This window comes from Artemia sp. Qi Xiang Cuo, chromosome 12 (assembly GCF_049724085.1).
Source record: "Artemia sp. Qi Xiang Cuo chromosome 12, ASM4972408v1, whole genome shotgun sequence".
Lineage (NCBI taxonomy): Eukaryota > Metazoa > Arthropoda > Branchiopoda > Anostraca > Artemiidae > Artemia > Artemia sp. Qi Xiang Cuo.
The window spans coordinates 58,153,737-58,174,208 of record NC_142805.1 but is presented as its reverse complement, the minus strand read 5'-3'; the positions used below and the strand labels follow the sequence as shown (position 1 = coordinate 58,174,208).

The 20,472-nt window shown below is 36.0% G+C and overlaps 1 protein-coding gene across 2 annotated transcripts in view; it reads left to right on the top strand.

The window, feature by feature from the left end:
- The window catches only part of Wnt6 (Wnt oncogene analog 6), a 109,233-nt gene that overhangs the window by 72,757 nt on the left and 16,004 nt on the right, over positions 1 to 20,472 (top strand). For both annotated transcript variants that reach the window (XM_089098381.1, XM_089098382.1), the window contains one exon: positions 15,822 to 15,973. In XM_089098381.1, the coding sequence (XP_088954507.1) occupies positions 15,822 to 15,973 (152 nt within the window). The remainder of the gene's footprint in view (positions 1 to 15,821; positions 15,974 to 20,472) is intronic.

Genomic DNA, 20,472 nt, shown 5'->3' with positions numbered 1-20,472 from the left:
AGTGGAGACATCACAGTGGTAGCAGAGAAGGACCAGAAGATCCGTATCTTCTCCAATAACGGCAGTTACCTTCTGTTTAGCTGATTCGATAGCAACTTTTACAATAGGCACGTCTGCATCACTGGGAGCTTGGACTACAAAATAGCCTTTTTGCCGAAGATGAACTGCAAGCGCACTAATGAATCTTGACTTGTTTTTCTTGTTCCCGAGAAATTCTTCTTTCTTTACTTTCAGACGCATGTCATTCGTGAAGAAAACCTCGCGACCAATCGTTCGATTACGATACGAATGGGCCATATCTTTGGTCCACTATCAAACCCATCGAAAACAACAGTTGCGCCAGGGCACTTCCGCGAAATATACAGAGAGTAGCTCTGTATGATACCCGCATACGTGTCATTTTTTATCCATGGGACTCGGTGCAATAGAGATCCGCCGTCAAGTACGTAGTGTGTCCCGTCGTTCAGCACACACGGAATTTCTTCGATTTTGCATGCAAGTGCAATGGCCTTGGCGAATTCGGCCTTGTTCGGCACTCTCGGCATAAATGAGCTGTCAAGCAGAGCAGCGGGATACGAACAAAGTTCATACCGGAAGCACTCTGATTCAGGAAGTCTTGTCCTTTTGGCTAACGCAATGAAGCGTTGGAATAGCAAAGCTGGATCCAGTCGCTTGCAATCTCCTCCAGCTGGTTGCTTTGTTGTTATCTGGACTGCCTGTTCCTTTCTTCGGAAGACAAAATCCTTCGCCACTTTTCTAGTCATAGCATCAAGGATTTTTAGCCCGACAGCCTTCGCACAGTCAACGTTTGCAGATTCATATGCGGTCAAACCGGTAGCAATGCTTCTAAGCTGGGTATCCCCTCCGAATGGTGAGCCATTTTCAAAGTACGTGACCATCGCCTGCGTATCCTTGAAGTCTCGCTCTTGTCTGGGGCCTGCGTTCTCCTTGTGCTTGGAATCTCCAGGCTAAATTCCTTGTCTCTTCGAAAGCGCAAAATTCTTTTATTATCAACTCCGTTAATAATTCCTGTTCTTGCTGCCACCAATGTTCGTAGTGCTAATTACCGCTGGCACCACTTATTGGGGTGTATGTGCGGGGTCACCACTTTTAAAGGCAAAAATGGCGCAAAAAAGGTTGCTATGCCACTTACTCGAAGGGGAGAACCCCTTGTCGGCCCAAATGTTAGTGAGATTCCCGCTCTTACCCCAACGGTTCCTTAATACTAACGTGATCGGGTGGTCTATGGCCACATTTAAAGCCAAAGTTTACCGATAAGATTTTCTAATTAACCCTTTAGTCTCGGCCTAAGCTGAAAAGTAAAATAGGTACATAGAAAAATTCTTACTATATTCACAGTTACACGTATAAAAAGAACTGAACTGAAAAAGGACAAATTCTCCCAGCCCGCTAACCGTAGCACGCGGTGGGGGTTACTAGGGGTGGTAAATGAATCTTTCCAACCAATCCCAGGGCTCCTAATATACTGGCCAATCTCCCTAACTGCGCACTTTTTCCCTCGTGGTGAATTAAACACGTACGCAGTTAAAAGGACCCAAAATGGTGTAAAAAAAAAATAGGAAAATTAACATTTATTACAAAAGGAAGGACAATAATTAAGGGGCCCAAAGAAATGAATCGGGGAGGGACATTTATCTGACAAAACTGGGACCAAGGGTTCCAACAACGACAGTCTTAGAATGTACGAAACTTTCCAAAAATATAGTATTCAGTCGATAGTGTGACGTTATTCCTGACTTCATTCGCCCCAAAGGACGAAAAAAGGGAAATATGGCCACGAAATACGAATTTCTTGTTTGGTGATGAATGTGAAACACTAACGGTGAGACATAACTTGAATCTGATGTGATATTTGAATTCAGCACACAAAACTAGTTCAGAAACATGTCTCCCATGAAGTAAATGCTAAGCTCTAGGATAACGAAAAATTTCCGCTAAAAACAACAAAAAAACAAACGGAAAGCGCAAAAAAACACTTATTTTGCACCCCGCTGGGTTTCTCAACTTTTGATATGTTGTACAGTTTTTTTTTCTCTACAAGATGGTGTAAAAAACATTTCTGTTGCAATTTGTTTGCGGTCGAGTCCTATTTGACGCTAGATTGACTGTACTACCGGAAGCACTTGATGTTGGACAACCACATACACAGCAAACGCTTAACAAGCAAAACTCTTCACAAACAAAAAGACAAAACAAGAAGGACATAAAACAACCAAGTTATGACCAATCTCGCTCATAAAAATAAAAATAAAATATGCAAAACGATTAATAATAACCCAAAAAAAAGAAGAGGCAGAAAAAGAAGAAGAAAAACAAAAAACATTTATGGACCAAGATCCAAAAGAAAGTTTTTTTTTGTTTTACTCGTAAATAAACTAAGGTGCTCTGCCACCCGGATGTCCTCTGAAAGAGAGTTCCAAACCTTAGGACCTAGATATCTGACAGAAAAATCTGCTCTAGTTCTATTTCTGTATTCAGTGACAATATAATCAGCACAGTGGATACTATAACTATGAAGTGATCTATTTTCTGTATAGAAACCCTGAAAAACCTCAGGACTGACACAATTACAATGATCATATCAGAATAGTCCTGCTTGATAATCTCGCAGCTTCCCAACATTAGGCACTTTGAAAATAGAGTCCAGAATACGCAATCACAATGGAATTTTTACCCAGGAAATCAAAAATATGAACGTAAGTAAGAAGGGGGCTTCGGACCCTTAATCACGTCGTGGCCTTAAAATGTTTTCAAATCCCTCCCCTAGCTTTTTTATTTGCCCCCCTCTCCTGAAATTTTCAGGCAAGCTGAAAGGAAAATCCTGCTTACGCACTTGATTGTATTAGTTAAGGTATACTGTGTATACACATGGTTTTAGGGTTACCATCCCTAATGATTTATCACTATTACTAGTGATTTTTTTATGTTGCCTAAACAAAAAACACTAAATCAAGGCATGAATCACTATATTAATGAAGAAATCACTAGATCGACAAAAAATCACTAAGATCTAGCGATTTTTTCCATCGTATGGCAACCCTGCTTGTCTCTCACCAAGTCGGGATTTCACGATCGTAATAAGATTTTCGCACTAGGCTGCAAGAATGTCAAGATCTCTGCAAAACATTATTGCATGTGCTGCGAGATCTTGTGTGCACAAATTAAAAGTAAACATTTCACACGATTCTCAATTAATGAGAATTAAGCATTAGTGCAGTATTTCTCTACAGTGTTGCAAATTCAAGGAAACGTTGGGAGAGGCCAAAAATTATTTTTCACAGTCTAGGGAGGGTGAAATTTTGTTTTTCTTCTGTTTTTTCCAATGGAAATATAAAAAAGGGTGTTTTCAATGAAAATGCTAGAAAGAAGATGTTTTTCAAAATTATGGGGGGAACAATAAAATCGCCTTCCTCTCAACTGGCGCCACTGTTTTTGTCTAGTTAAAGATATGCCCTTTTTGCATCCTTTGCACATAAATATGTATCTATATAAGCTATGTAGGTTGTATCGCTTTGTGGATTATGACGGGTAATAAAACTTAACACAAAGACAGAGATTTATTTTTGATAAAAATCGTTCCTGTTTAATTGAAAACACCCTTACCTTTACACTATGGGTGGCCGGCGTTTACTCCCCGCCCGGCGAATACCCCCTGGAGAATACACACCCAGAAAATACCCCCCCCCCCCCGCTGAAAATACCCCCCGGAAAATACCCCCCCCCCCGCGAAAAATACCCCCCTGGAAAAAGAACCCTCGGAAAATACCTCCCGCGGAAAATACCCCCCCCCCCCAAAAAAAAATACCCCCCCCCCCCCCCCCGTGGAAAATAAGGCTTTCCAAGTTTGAGAATTTTATTTGAGTTTTATTTTTTTAATTTTTGTAGGGGGATGGAATTTTGGTACTTCTGTATTGTGTGCCACTCACTAAACTTTACACTGTGTAAAATTCGAGAACACACCGTTTTTTTTGTTAGTTTCTTTGTTACTTTAGAAATAAATTTGCGCTATATATTTGCACATTAGGGGGGGGGGATAAACATAACGCGTCTGCATGCAAAATATGTTTGGTACAATTATTCTGCATATAAGATAGATAGACAAATAAGTGTATTTTAAAGCCAAATATACGGCCATGAACACAGTAAAACAACATAAATGAATTTAATGTATAGGGGGGGGGGTGTTTAATCCCCCTCCCCCCCCCCCAAAAAAAAAATGCTCTCCCATTTTTTTTAATTTCTGTAGGGGGGTGGAATTTTGGTACTTGTGTATTATGCACCGCTCACTCAAGTTTACGCTGCGTAAAATTCGAGAACACACCGGTTTTTCTTTCTTTTTTTTTGTTAATTTCTAACAAAACGTTACGGGTATGAATATTTCTGCAAGATTAGATAACATAACATTATCTTTCACTATTATATAATTTTTTCCATAGCGTATCTTATGTAACATAAAACTCTATGCAAAGCTTGATTTAACTTTGCACTGCCTACACTACGGGTAAAATTGGCTCTGCAAAATCAGATAACGTAAACTTATCTTTTGCTACTATACAAACTTTTCCATAGCGTATCTTATGTTACATAAGACTATGCAAAGCTCGATTATACTTGGAACTGCCTACGTTACGGGTAAAATTGGCTCTGTAAGATTAGATAACGTAACGTTATCTTTCACTGCTATATAAACTTTTCCATAGCATTACTTATGTAACTTAAAACTCTACGGGTAAAATTGGGTACACTACGGGTACACTACGGGTAAAATTGGCTCTGCAAAATCAGATAACGTAAACTTATCTTTTGCTACTATACAAACTTTTCCATAGCGTATCTTATGTTACATAAGACTATGCAAAGCTTGATTTTACTTGGCACTGCCTACGTTACGGGTGAAATTGGCTCTGCAAGATCAGATAACGTAAACTTATCTTTCGCTACTATACAAACTTTTCCATAGCGTATTTTGTGTTACGTAAGACTCTATGCAAAGCTCGATTATACTTGGCACTGCCTACCTTACGGGTAAAATTGGCTGGTTCTGGGCGAATACCCCCTCCCCCCAGCGAATACCCCCCGAAAAATACCCCCCACGGAAAATACCCCTCCCGCGGAAAATACCCCACGCGGAAAATACCCCCCTGTAAAATACCCCCCCTCCTCGAAAAATACCCCCACGTAAAATACCCTCCACCCCGGAAAATACCTCCCGCGGAAAATATCCCCCCGGAAAATACCCCTCGAGGAAAATACCCCCCCCCCCACGAAAAATACCCCCCCCCCCCAAAAAAAATAATCCCCCTGAAAATACTCCCCCGAAAAATACCCCCCCCCCCCAGAAAATACCCCCCCACGCGGAAAATACCCCCCGACACCCCACAAAAAACCCCCCAAAAAAAAATTGAGAATTTTATTTCAGTTTTATATTTTTAGTTTGCGTGGGGGAGAAGGAATTTTAGTACTTGTGTATTATGCGCCACTCACTCAAGTTTACGCTGTGTAAAATTCGTGAACACACCTATTTTTTTTTAGTTTCTTTATTACTTAGAAATAAATTTGCGCTATATATTTGCACACTAGGGGGGGGGGATAAACATAACGCGTCTGCATGCAAAATATGTTTGGTACAATTATTCTGCATATTAGATAGATAGACAAATAAGTGTATTTTAAAGCCAAATATACGGCCATGAACACAGTAAAACATGTGCAAAGCTTGATTTTACTTGGCACTGCCTACGTTACGGGTGAAATTGGCTCTGCAAGATCAGATAACGTAAACTTATCTTTCGCTACTATACAAACTTTTCCAAAGCGTATCTTGTGTTACGTAAGACTCTATGCAAAGCTCGATTATACTTGGCACTGCCTACCTTACGGGTAAAATTGGCTGGTTCTGGGCAAATACCCCCTCCCCCCAGCGAATACCCCCTCCCCCAGCGAATACCCCCGGAAAATACCCCCCACGGAAAATACCCCTCCCGCGGAAAATACCCCACGCGGAAAATACCCCCCTGGAAAATACCCCCCTTCGAAAAATACCCCCTAAAATACCCCCACCCGGAAAATACCTCCCGCGGAAAATATCCCCCCGGAAAATACCCCTCGAGGAAAATACCCCCCCCCCCACGAAAAATACCCCCCCGAAAAATAATCCCCCTGAAAATACTCCCCCGAAAAATACCCCCCCCCCCCAGAAAATACCCCCCACGCTGAAAATACCCCCTGGAAAATACTCCACGTAAAATACCCCCCCCCCCCAAAAAAAAAAAATTGAGAATTTTATTTCAGTTTTATATTTTTAGTTTGCGTGGGGGAGAAGGAATTTTATTACTTGTGTATTATGCGCCACTCACTCAAGTTTACGCTGTGTAAAATTCGTGAACACACCTATTTTTTTTTTAGTTTCTTTGTTACTTTAGAAATAAATTTGCGCTATAGATTTAAACATTAGGGGGGGGGGTGTAAGCATAACGGTTCTGTATACAAAATGTGTTTGGTACAATTATTCTGCATTTTGGATAGATAAACAAATAAGTGTATTTAAAAGTCAAATATACGGCCATGAACACAGTAAAGTAACATAAATGAATATACTGAATGGGGTGGGGGTGTGTTTAACCCCCCCCCCCCACCAAAAAAGAATGCCCCCCCACAAAAATACCCCTCCCCATAGAAGTATCCTCAGGATAATTCAATCCTGGCGAAGATTTACTCCGGACAATTACTTTTAACATCCCCAAACATCAGCATCAGCAAAGAGAAAGCAAGACAAATAAAGAAATTTCGTATATGAATTCTTGCAAAAGCACCCAGCGTAAAATTTCTTCTTAAAATTTCATCTCCTGAAAACTATTTAAAACTCTCCCAGCAGAAAATTCGCCCTCCCCTCCCCACCCGAAAAATGTATGCATACTTCCCAATAACAAATAAAACAAAGGGCGTTTTTTATAACTTAAAAACCTTTTCCCAGGTGATGTAGGGGGTCATTATATCTCCAAAGACATTGCTATCGGGCGTTTCAACTATGCTGAAGAAATAAGCTATCTAGTGGACATTTTTTTTGGGGGGAAGGGGTATTTTACGTGAAGTATTTTCCAAGGGATATTTTCCGCGGGTGGGGGGGTATTTTCCGGGGAGGGGGGGTATTTTTCGGGGGAGTATTTTCAGGGAGAATATTTTCCGGGGGGTATGTTGCGAGGGGGGGGGTATTTTCCGCGGGGGGTATTTTCTGGGGATATTTTCCGGGGGTATTTTCCGTGGGGGGTATTTTCCGGGGGGTATTCGCTGGGGCGAGGGGGGTTATTCCCCCAGAATCAGCCAATTTTACCCGTAAGGTAGGCAGTGCCAAGTATAATCGAGCTTTGCATAGAGTCTTACGTAACATAAGATACGCTATGGAAAAGTTTGTATAGTAGCGAAAGATAAGTTTACGTTATCTGATCTTGCAGAGCCAATTTCACCCGTAACGTAGGCAGTGCCAAGTAAAATCAAGCTTTGCATAGAGTTTCATGTTACATAAGTAATGCTATGGAAAAGTTTATATAGCAGTGCAAGATAACGTTACGTTATCTAATCTTACAGAGCCAATTTTACCCGTAACGCAGGCAGTGCCAAGGGAAATCAAGCTTTGCATAGAGTTTTGCGTTACATAAGCTAAGCTATGGAAAAGTTTGTATAGTAGTAAGAGATAAATTTACGTTATCTGATCTTGCAGAGCCAATTTTACCCGTAACATAGGCAGTGCCAAGTTAAATCAAGCTTTCCATAGAGTTTTATGTTACATAAGATACGCTATGGAAAAAATTATACAGCAGGGAAAGATAATGCTATGTTATCTAATCTTGCAGAGATAATCTTACCCGTATTGTAGGCAGTACCAAGTAAAACCAAGCTTTACATAGAGTTTTACGTTACATAAGCTACGCTATGGAAAAATTTGTATAGTAGCGAAAGATAAGTTTACGTTATCTGATCATGCAGACCTAATTTTACCCGTAAACGCAGGGAGTGCCAAGTAAAATAGAGATGTTACATAAGTAACGCTATGGAAAAGTTAATATAGTAGCGAAAGATAATGTTACTTTATCTGATTTTGCAGAGCCAACTTTACCCGTAACTTAAGCAGTGCCAAGTAGAATCGAGCTTTGCATGGAGTTTTACGTTACATTTGTAATGCTATTCAAAAGTTTATATAGTAGCGAAAGACAATGTTGTTATCTCATCTTGCAGAGACAATTTTACCCGTGACGTAGGCAGTACCAAGTAAAATCAAGCTTTGCATAAAGTTTTAAGTTGTATTAGCTACGCTATGGAAAAGTTTCTATAGTGGCAAAAGATAAGGTTACTTTATCTGATTTTGCAGAGCCAATTTTACCCGCAAGTTAAGCAGTGCCATGTAGAATCGAGCTTTGCATAGAGTTCTACGTTATATAAGTAGCACTATGGAAAAGTTTATATAGTAGCGAAAGATAATGTTGTTATCTAATCTTGCAGAGCCAATTTTACCCGTAACATAGGCAGTGCCAAGTAGAATCGAGCTTTGTATAAAGTTTTATGTTACAGAAGTTACGCTAGGGTAACGTTTATTTAGTAGCGAAAAAAAAGGAAAGAGTAATAAATAAATTTTTGGAAGTAAATTAGTGTGCTTATTCCTTAGAAATTCTTTCACGCCTGATTATAGTTCGAATCGCCATCTCTACTCCGTAGTACTAATTTTTAAATAAATTGTTTATGATGATTGCGATGATTTAAGATAATTATTAAGATAACTATTAGACTATTGAGAAAGAATTCGATTTGTTATGAATGGTTGTACTTAACGCAACGTAGCTTAACAACCTAAAAATTCACATACACAGTTTGAAAACCATTTATACCTTTCTTTTTTTTCTTCTGCTTAAAGCTTTCTTTTTTCCGATAGTATTAACCTTATCATTGCGCGTAATTTTGCTTTCATTTCGCTTTGGAAAGCTAAGTTAATGCATGAATAGCTAATTGTATAAGAAAATTGCATCATTAAATTCAAAAATTTTGAAAAAGTTGGAGCTTAACCCCTACCGGGAAAACATGAGAAAGTTCGTGATTTTCTTGTTCGAAAGTTCGTTCTTGGCTTATCGGACTCCGATTTGATATCGGCCTGACTACCATAAAATTTCAGAAAAAACCTCATTTGAAAAGGAATTGAAAGCAATGACTTTGTTTTTCATTAAAAAGAGAAGATAATACCAAATTTAAGTAGCTATTTCTGCAAAATTGCAAAACAAAATAAAATCATCGCCCTATGAGGGGTATAATAGCCTACTATCGGGGGAAAATTCTAAAGTATTTTAAAAATTCAAAAATCTATTTGCATAGCCTCAAAGTTTCATCAACTATATTGCTATGCGTCCATAAATAAAGTCCATACAAGTCCATAGAAATCGAATAGTCATTATAATCTTTTAATAATTTTTTTTTAGCGGCAACATTAGATTTTCAGGATCTACGTTGGAAGTGATATACCCTCCAGTCTTTATGCGTTTGAATAATTATGCTAAGATTGAATGTGCAATATAAATTCGAAAGGAAAGACAGCTCTCCTTTTATTGCAGACAAATTTTAAGAGTGACACCCCTCCCCCTCCTTCCCAAAAATTGTTTTGGGAGTTGCACTTTTTAAGGAGAGATTATAGTTTGGAAGAAATGTTTTGTAAACGTTAAATTTAAGCGGGAGGGGAGGAATTAGATACTAAGAGGGGCAGTAACCTCCTCAATATTTAGGACAGTCTTGGGTAGTATATTTAAATGAAAAGAAATCGGTTATATTAAGGACTATTTTAAGTGATTATATTAAGTGACGTTGAAACGTAAAACAAGCAGACTGTATATAAAACGAGATAAATTATGTACAAAGGGGTTTTTAACCCTCTAAGCCTGCTGCTATTTACTTTAAACTCTCAACATGGAGACATTGATCACACTTTCAATAAAGTACGAGTTGAAATTTAGTGTACAGAGGGGGGAAGGTGTGGTATCCCCCTGACGACAAAACGGTTCCCTGTCATTTGAATTTTTAACTTTGCCCTTTACTTTCATTTGAAAGCAGTTTTTCTTCATTTGGTTTAAAAGAATGGTAACCAAAAGGACAAAAAGCTATTGATTTTAGTTGTTATTTTGTGAGACTGGGCTCCAGCGTAAACTCTTTATGCAATGCCCTAATTTCAATTTTAGCTTAATTTTTTAATTGTTTCTTAAGAAGTAAGGAATGTACCTCGTATTTCTTTGTGTTTTCTGTGTTTCACAAGCTGTTAAGACCTAACAGCTTATAGTCTGACAAAAAAAAGTAAGAACATATTTCTGTGTCCTTAGAAAAAGACTGGAAATTATATTTTAGGCTTAAAATAGCGCACTTTCTAAATCATCACGGAAATCAGCAGCGGAGATCACCACCGCCGGTAGGGACTGTAAAGTCCAATGCTGTATTCTTTACCCTTCTTTTACCTTTACTCCGTAAATAGTCAAACACGCTTTAAATATTTAAGGGATTTTTTTTTGTTTGGTTTTAGAGATGCCCCCCCCCCCCTCATTATTTCATACCCTCCACACCCACTGGTTTTCATGTTGTTGTTTTTTTCAAGAATGACATTAAAAATATACTCGTCTTTTGGTTTTGATGTTATATATTCTTGATAAGATTGCTGTGCTGTCTGTTCTACAGTGTAAGTCCTTTTTGTTTTCAAATGACTCATATTGAAATAGTAAGAAACTTGGAAAGCTGTAGTATTGAAGCTGACTCAAAAAACTAACACTGTCATTTCTAAATTGTCAGCAACATTTTAAGGTTATTTTGACAAACATTAATTAGAAATTATTCCCAGTTTTGTCCTTGAAGAGAATATATAGAAATAAAAGATGAGAAAACATTGGAGGCTAAAAATTAATTTTAAAAGTATAAATATGTATTTCTAAAATGATTATTATTTACTCATTAATCATTTATAAATAATTTTTTTTTAAACAATGCTAAATTCATTACTTGATAATCAATTATAAATTAGCTGTTACTGAAGACTTAAATTAAAAATGTATATTATCTTAGCTTTGTCATATCTTAGCTATGTCACCTTTCTGGTCTTTGTTTACTTTTGATGATAAAAAAAAACAATCCGTACAGTGTTCTATAAGTTTGCAAAATATCTGCTTAGCCTTCCCACCTGGCGAAGAAACTGCCAGATTTCAGCACGTTACGGACTTGATGACCCCTTCGTCGTGATCGCGACCAGGAGGGAAAAGTTTTTGAAGTCTTTAGACCCAACGCATAGTATGTATGAAGCTATAGTCAGCAATGTGTAATGGTTGTCTTTTTATGTAAATTAATTAAAAAACTTTCCGAAAAATAAGTTTTTCAAAGAAAAGTAAAGGCCATTTTGAACTTAAGCTCAGGAGATACAAATACCTGTTAAAATTCAAGCTCAAAACGACCAGAAATTACTATTAAAGAATAAATGAAACCCAAAACGAACAGAAATAAAATAAAAAATCATAGCTAAAAACTTACAAAAAGTAATAATATAAATGAATAAATAGATCTTAAAGCGAGTAATGCTTAGATTGAATATGAAAATCAAGCTTAAAAGGAAAACAAATATTTTGCTATTAAAGTATAAATGAAACTTAAAACGAACAGAAATTAAATAAACAATCAATGCAAACAAACATACAATATATATATTAATGTAAATGAATAAATAAATCTTAAAACGAGTGAAAATTAAATTGAATATGCAAGTCAAGTTTGAATCGAATAAAAATAACTACAAACAAGGGTTTGGGTATCATCTCACTGCAGAAGCCTAAAACCTACTGCGTCATTGGCGCTTTACTGAAAACAATTCTTTGAAATATTTTCACTTTTGTAACTTTAAGAAATCAAAAATTAATTAAGATTTTAGGGAATAAATATCAGTATATGTATATTAAATAGACCATGCACATTTTTTTCAGTAAACTCATTTGAATTTTTTTCCAGTAAAGTAAAAATTATATTCTGGCTTTTAGAAAGGATAGGGGTTTTGAACCCTACTCACATTAATTTATGCTCGTTTTGAGTTTGACTCTAATATTTATTTTAATTTTTGTTCGTTTTGGGTTTCATTTATTCATTAATACTGACTTGGGGTAGTTGTATGCTTGGTAGATTATATGATAGTCCGGACGCCAGGTATTGAAAATGTGAACCATACCACGACGGAATGGGGCTGCTACGAGAATTAGCCTACCCTCCACCCCTAAATTGACCATTCGGATTCAAAAATACCAATGGCACTTACTTGCGAGTGGTGGAACACTCCGAAACTTGACATTTTATTATATTTTGGTGTTTCATGCAAGAAAATACATGTTCCACAAAGTTTGATGTGCAATTTTCTGCTCAAATAGAAATGCCTAGAAGCCATAAAATGTTTTCATAACAAACTAACACGATTAGTTACAAAAAATGGCAGAGTTAAAAAAAATGGCAAAACTATATGAGTCTCGAACAGTCTTGGAAAGTATAAACAAAATCAAATTGAATATTAGATATATAATGATATTAATTGTTGAAAGATCCATCAGTTCAAGATTTTTTTTTTCACTGTAATTTTTATTTTCATTTCCAATGCTGCATGAACTGGAAAATAATAAATTTGTAATATACGAGTAATTTGGTTTCAGTGAAGCACCAATGACGCAGAAGGCTTTAGGTTTTTACAGTTACAGAAGGGGTCAGTATCCAAATTTTGCTTGTAGTGAAACTACATTTGTCTTGACCAATATTGAAAAGAACTAATAAACTAAACTTAATATTTCATGCATAATGACGTTGACTGCTAAAAAATCATCAGTTCAAAATTTTTCTGTACTTCTAATATTTATTTTCAATATTAAGTACAAAAGAAAACATTTGCAAAATAATTCATTTTTAGTAAAGCGCCAATGACGCAGTAGGTTTTAGGCTTCTGCAGTGAGACGGTAGCCAAACTCTTGTTTGTAGTTATTTTTATTCGATTCAAACTTGATTTGCATATTCAATTTAAGTTTCACTAGTTTTAAGATTTATTTATTCATTTACATTAATATATATTGTATGTTTGTTCGCATTGATTGTTTATTTAATTTCTGTTCGTTCTGAGTTTCATTTATAATTTCATAGCAAAATATTTGTTTTCGTTTTAAGCTTGATTTTCATATTCAATCTAATCATTACTCGCTTTAAGATCAATTGATTAATTTTTATTAGTTCTTGTTGTATGTTGTTTCCTATGATTGTTAATTTAATTTCTGTTCGTCTTGGGTATTATTCATTCTTTAACAGTAATTTCTGGTCGTTTTGAGTTTTAATTTTAACAGGTATTTGTATCTCCTGAGCTTAAGTTTAAAATGACCTTTAGCTTTTCTTTGAGAAACTTTTTTTTCGGAAAGCTTTTTTTAATTAATTTTTGTTCGTTTTTGATTGCAAAAAGTTTCAAGTTTTTATGGCATGGGGGAGGGGGTTGCTTACTGTCCGATTATTCTTGACTTTAAAAAACGGATCTAGAACTTTCGATTTAAATCGAATGAGGCCTTTTTTCAAAGTCTATAGGATTACCTCTTTGATAAAAACCTTATATATGAACAATACACAGCTTGCATAACTTATGGACAGCGATTGGCAACAATGAATGGATTAAAAAAATATCTCCAATAAGGGGGTTTAGACCATTTCACTTGCTGACAGAAAGGGATCACGACTGTTTGGAATTGACCTTAATAGGAATTTGTGTGCCAAAGTAATTTTGCATCTATCACAGAGTATGTATTTTAACCTTATAATTGGATAATTATAATAGATTTCCTATGTGTTCTTCCCATACAAAACCCCTTCCCATAAGTTATAAACCCCCCTTAATAAGTTATTCGACTATTAAAAAGGGCACTAGCCCTTTGAATTTCCAATTCAATGTGCCTATTTTGAAGGTTCTACGACGACGCCTTCTATAAAAACCTTATATGCCCCCAGGGTATAACTTAAAACACTTGCCCAGAGGGTTGTGGGGGAGTGTCCTCCTCAAAAACATATTTTCTATCTGGAAATCAATTACGCGGAACAAAAATGGCTATCTCAAAATTTTGATTGGATGTGTTTGGGGGAATGATGGGCGTGGGGGGGGGCTTGTTGCGCTCCAACCACTTTCGATATTTTCTATCTGGAAATCAATTAAACTGAACAAAATGGTTATCTCAAAAGTTTGATTGGATGTGTTTGGGGAAATGATGGGCTTGGGGGGGGGGCTAGTTGCCCTCCAATCACTTTCGACTATTAAAAAGGGCACTAGCCCTTGTTGCGCTCCAATCACTTTCGACCATTAAGAACGGCACTAGCCCTTTTAGTTTCCAATCGGATGAGCCTGTTTTGAAGTTTCTACGACACCGCCTATAAAAACCTGATATGCCCCCAGGGCATAACTTAAAACCCTTGACCTGACGGTTATGGGGGAGTGTCCTCCTCAACAATATATTTTCTATCCGGAAATCAACTACGCTGAACAAAATGGCTATCTCAAAATTTTGATTGGATGTGTTTGGGGGAATGATGGGTGTGGGTGGGGGGCTTGTTGCGCTCCAATCACTTTCGACTGTTAAAAAGGGCACTAGTCCTTTAATTTCCAATCGAATGAGCCTGTTTTGAAGTTTCTACGACAACGCCTTCTATAAAAAACCTTATATGCCCCCAGGGCGTAACATAAAACCCTTGCCCTGAAGCTTGTGGGGGAGTATCCTCTACAAAACTATAGTTTCCATCTGGAAATCGTCTACGCTGACCAAAATGGTTATCTAAAAATTTTGATTGGATGTGTTTGGGGAAATGATGGGCGTAGGGGGGGGGGGGTAAGGGGGCTAGTCACACTCCAATCACTTTCGACTATTAAAAAGGACACTAGCCCTTTAATTTCCAATCGAATGAGCATGTTTTGAAGTTTCTACGACAACACCTTCTATAAAAACCTTATATAACTTAAAACCCTTGCCCTGAGGGTTGTGGGGGAGTATCCTCCTTAAGAATATAGTTTCTATCTGTAAATCAACTACGCTGAATAAAATGGTTATTTCAAATTTTGGATGGGATGTGAGTGGGGGATCTAGGGTCATAGGGGGTGGGGGGCTAGTTGCCCTCCAATTACTTTCAACTATTAAAAAGAGCACTACAACTCTCAATTTCCAATCGAATGAGCCCCCTTTGAAGCTTCTACGACGACCCCTTCCATATGAAGTGCCTCTGGGAAAAAAAAATTAAAAAACATTGGAGCCGTATGGCCTTTACTATAGGCAAAGGCTACAGCGTTGCCTCTGATAGTTTCGCTATTGTTTTTTTTTTTTTTTTTTTTTTTTTTAGTTATTGTAGTATTAATTTAAGTTGTTAGTTTGTTGGATGTGTTTTTTTGTTTTCTTTTCATTTTTTCTCTACTCCATTTTTAATTTTTTGTATTGCTAAAAATGGGTAATAAAAATCATTCATTCATATTACTTCTAGTTTTTTTCCCTTGAATAGAATGCTAACAAATAAATGATGAGAATATATTGGAGTTTAAAAGTTAATCAAAAAGTATAAATATCATTTTTAAAACCGTTATCACTTATTCATTTACTATGCATTAATTGTTATTTATTTGTGAATTAAAAGTATTTAATTAATCAACGTTAATTGACTATCAACAAAAAATCAATTAAGAACCCATTTATAAATATATAAGAATTCAAACAAGCAGTTAAAGCGAAAAATTAATCAGAAATTGTTTTTAGTTTTGTCCCACGCAGAGGATTGGGAATGGGGCGGCTGTGCAGATAATATTCAGTTTGGCTACCGTAAGTCGAAACAGTTCCTAGATTCACCACATAGGAGGAAAGATTTCAGAACTCTTGTGCTATTTCACAACTACGAAGCTGGAAGACAGGTTAGTTACGCCCCAACCCCCCAAAAAAAACATACACACATTATGCACAAAAAACAAGCTCTGAGTCTCACCATTTTGAAATTACTATATTGGGTAGGAAATGACGGTAGAAAAAGTTACATTTTGATATCTGAGCTAAGAAAAATGAAGATTCCACTCGTTCATTCATTAGTCCATCATACTTCATTAATCAAAAAAGCGAAGTAAATAACCATATCTGGTGAATTTAACTCAAGACTATTAAAATGTACATACTGTATTTTGATTTTTGATCACTAATTTCTAGTCCGTTACCAATTTCAGTGCTTTTAAAGAAAAGGCACCTGTTTGACAGGCACCTATTTCACCTGTTTGACACCCTTAGTTGACTGTACATCGCAGGCTGATGATTTTAAGACTCCTCAGTTTAGGGGTGCAATACCCTTAGAATCCTTAATTGACACCCCTAGTTGACTGTAAATTGTAAGTTGATAAATTTAATTTGTAACCTGATTGTAACGTGAACCCTAGTTTAGCCTATGTGAAATTATTAACGATTAAAAAAGGGTCTTTTATAAACTTGAGGACCAGGTCAAATGACCCGGCCAAGTCAAACTTTAAAACAAGCTCGTATGCAATAGAACTATGGGACCTATCTCCCTGAAGTCATGTTGTTTGTATTATTTTTTATGCTTCCCCTGTAAATTTCATAGTTTTGAAAGTCCTTTTTCACTGCTTCATCCAATCATATGTTTATTACGGTCCAATAAACCAACTTTCCCAACTTTCCCCAACCCCAACCAACAACCCCAACCCCAACCAACAGCCCCAACTTTCCTTCTCTTTTAAAACTGCTTCCCAAGGCTTAAAGTAAAGCTAGAAACCTCATTCAGAAAACTAATCGTTCAGGAGATATCCTTTTACTCGATCTCGAGTCACTATACGGTATATTTTTTCGCGTACATGTTTTACTTTTTCTCCGTTTCATGGTAACCTACCCCAGCCCCAGTGGTGTCGTTGGGGGGGGTTGCAAGGAGGAGGGGTACAGTCGCCCCCTCTACCAATAATTTGGAAAAAATTATATTTTATTAAGTAGCTTTAAAGCTGTTTTAAAGCTCGTTTTAAATGTCAAATTTACTCTTTACTTTAAGCAGATTATTTTTTTTCTAATTAATCTATGCTCGTTTTTAACAAAAGGAAAACGAGAAATATAGGGATTCATTACACTTCATAATACGTTGCACATTAATATTTTTCCAAACATAGGCCTACTGCCTTTCAAACCTTATCATTAAATAAAAATGTGAGCCTAGTTAATGGCAAAATTTAAAAATGTTCTATGCTTCCTGTTTCGTCACATTTGCTCAGGTAAAAGCTTCCCCTACCAACTAAAGTGTTTTTACTTCCTAAAATCGATAAGTGCAAGCTTGGATTCTCTTGTTTTAGAAACTTCAAAAGGTAATAAGAATGCACTTCCTAACTTTGCAAATAGAGAAGAGAGGAAATCAGTACAGAATAAGAAGGTAAATATACAGTGGAAATAATTTCCTGAATGAAAAAGAAATCACTGAAAAAGAAAATAGGAGTTAGTGCTTTTTATGATTTGCGTACTATAGCTAGATAGGTCAAATCGGCTATAGTTTGGTCATGGAAGTTGGTAGAGGGGGATTCGCTCGGGGAATCACTTAATTGTCTTAGTTTTTATTTTCAGTATTTAATTGAAACTCCGATTCTCTTATTTGTCATTGGAATACCTAAGAAGCGCTGATAACATACTATTCCTTAAGTTCCAGATTCACATTCTAACCCATCAATGTAGAACTGCCTCTATGTATATTACCATACAGGCTTCTTGCTATTTTCGCTTTTCTGAATATTTCTTTTAACCAGCTCCGAAAAAATTGGCATGAATGTGCTAAGAATTATGACTAAAATATAGTCGCATTTCACACAACGCCAGTACTATTTGTGGGGCATTTATCTCTGCATCAGCATGCTATATGCTGCAAGTAGGATAAAGGGAATTTAAACAAAATATGTATGTTTTTATCACAATTTAGAAATGTTGTGTGCACGCATGAGCGGTATCAACCCATTCTCTTTTTCTATTGTTGTCAGTTTTACCATGCAGAAATAGGAGAGTCAGCTTTGCTTGTGAAGGGATATATAGACATAAAAACGATATTAAGTGTAACCCCCGCCCGGAAATGTATACCCCCATACCCTGATTTACACAAGAAAAACTTTTTTGTAATTTTTATAGAATTATTTTTTAGCAAAGATAAAAAAGGGAAGGTAATTTTCAAATTCTAGGAGTTAATTTTCCCTTCCAATTGGCATTTATGGCACTTTTTAAATAGTTTTAGGTTTCTGCCACAATGATGCCAAGAGCTTTTCAGATTTACTGGATATTCTTTGTCAAACAATGTCTAATGGATAAGTTAATAATTCTCAATTTATTTTTTGAATACTTCCAAATTTGAAATACGGTCGCTATTTAAATGTTGAAAATATTTCACAATATACTGTTACACAATCTGTGGTAATACTTTGACTTATCCTGTATCTTTGCTTAGGCAGCGCTATTGCGCTGTCTAGCAACATCATGTCTGGTTCTTTCAAAATCTTATCAAGCATTACTAAAATCTTCTGTGATATTATGAAAATCATACCTAAAATTATCAAATATATTGTGGCACATTATCAAAATCCCACATGGTATAATGAAAATCCTCTGTGATATTATCCAAACTTTACATAATATTATCAAAATCTTGCAAGTTATTAACAAAATCATGCATGGTATTATGAAAATTCAACATGTTATTAACAAAAATATTTTTCTGGTAATATCAAAACGTGCCTGATATCGTCAAACCTGAGATTATGTTATCTAAATCGTGTCTGCTATTACTAAGTTTAACATAGTGCAATCAAATCGTGTCTGTCATTATCAAGATTATCAAAATCATGCCAACTATTACCAAACTATTGTATAATACTATCAAAACCTTGTCTGATATTATGAAAAATCTTGCAATACATTATCAAAATCTTGATTAGTTTAATGATAATCCTTTTTGACAATAACAAAACCATAAGAATGGTTCTATCAAAATCATCCAAGCTATTAAAAAAATCTTGCAAGGTATTATCATTTAATCTCGCAACCTATAAAAAAATTTTCAGCTATAATGAAAATGTGTGTGCTATTACCGAAACCTAATATGGTGCTATCAAAATCATATTACCTATTAACAAAACTTGTCATAGTGTTATCAAAATCATGTTTGCTAGCATCAAGATTATCAAAATATTGTCAAATTTTATCAAAACCTTACATGATATTATAATGTAAGATTAACAAAATCAGTTAACAAATAGCTAAATGATTTCGAGTTAGGTTCGTTTGGGGTAAGTAAGCGTGCGTGTACATGCTTACTAAGCCCAAACGAATGTAACTCAAAATCAGTTAACAAAATGTGACCTAAGTAAAAAATCAGCTGTAACGCCATCTACAATCTTAGAATTTTTTTGGGACTTAAGACTTTTATAAAATTTTGTTAACAGCTTGTATGATTTTGATAATACCACGTAATGTTTTGATAATTCAATACAGGATTATCTCACTATATCAGCCGAGATTTTGATAATGTAGTGTAAGATGTTTGATAAAATCAGAAAAGAGTTTGGTAATAGCATACAAGATTTTGGTAGTACCTGATAATATTTTTATAGTACCATACACGATTTTGCTGAAATCATTCTAAGTTTTGATAAAAACCTGCAAGATTTAGATAATGCTGGACAGGATTCTCATAATATCACATATGACATAATATCACATATGACAAGAATGTTTGATACTTAAGAGTATTTGGTAATATCATGCTAGACTTTGATTATATCATGTAAGGTTTTGATAATACTTGAAAATATTTTGATAATATTGATAGTAGCAGACATGATGTTGATAGCACTATGTTAATTTTTGTTAATAGGTAAAATGATTTTGATATCACCATAATAGGTTTTAATAGTTGAATATACATGAGTGGCGGAAGGGGGCTGTGTATGCCACGGCCCCCTCCTGGAAATTTGGGAGTATAAAGTAATTATAAGGAAACCGAAAGACAGAATATGGAAAACCATGGATAAAATTTTTGTTGCCCCATCGTTGACTGCCTGCCAATAGCTTTTGTCCCTATAACGAAAGTGTAAGAACCTAACTATTGATAACACTAAATCAAAGAATCAGCTGTTTATGGCGATCCTAAATATTTGTTTGTTTAATAGTAATTAGTGCAGTTACTACTACACAAGAAAGTTCCCATAATTAAAGAAACCACAAGGAAAACAACTTAATAAGGGGCATTTTCGGTAAAAAAAAATTACCGTCAACTTTTGCTTGTATTGCCAGAGTACCCATGAGCTGCTATATAAAGCCACTATACTCAGAAATGTTTCCCCTGAACGGAATGATGGAAATTTTTGTACGATACGTATTTATGTTTTATTAT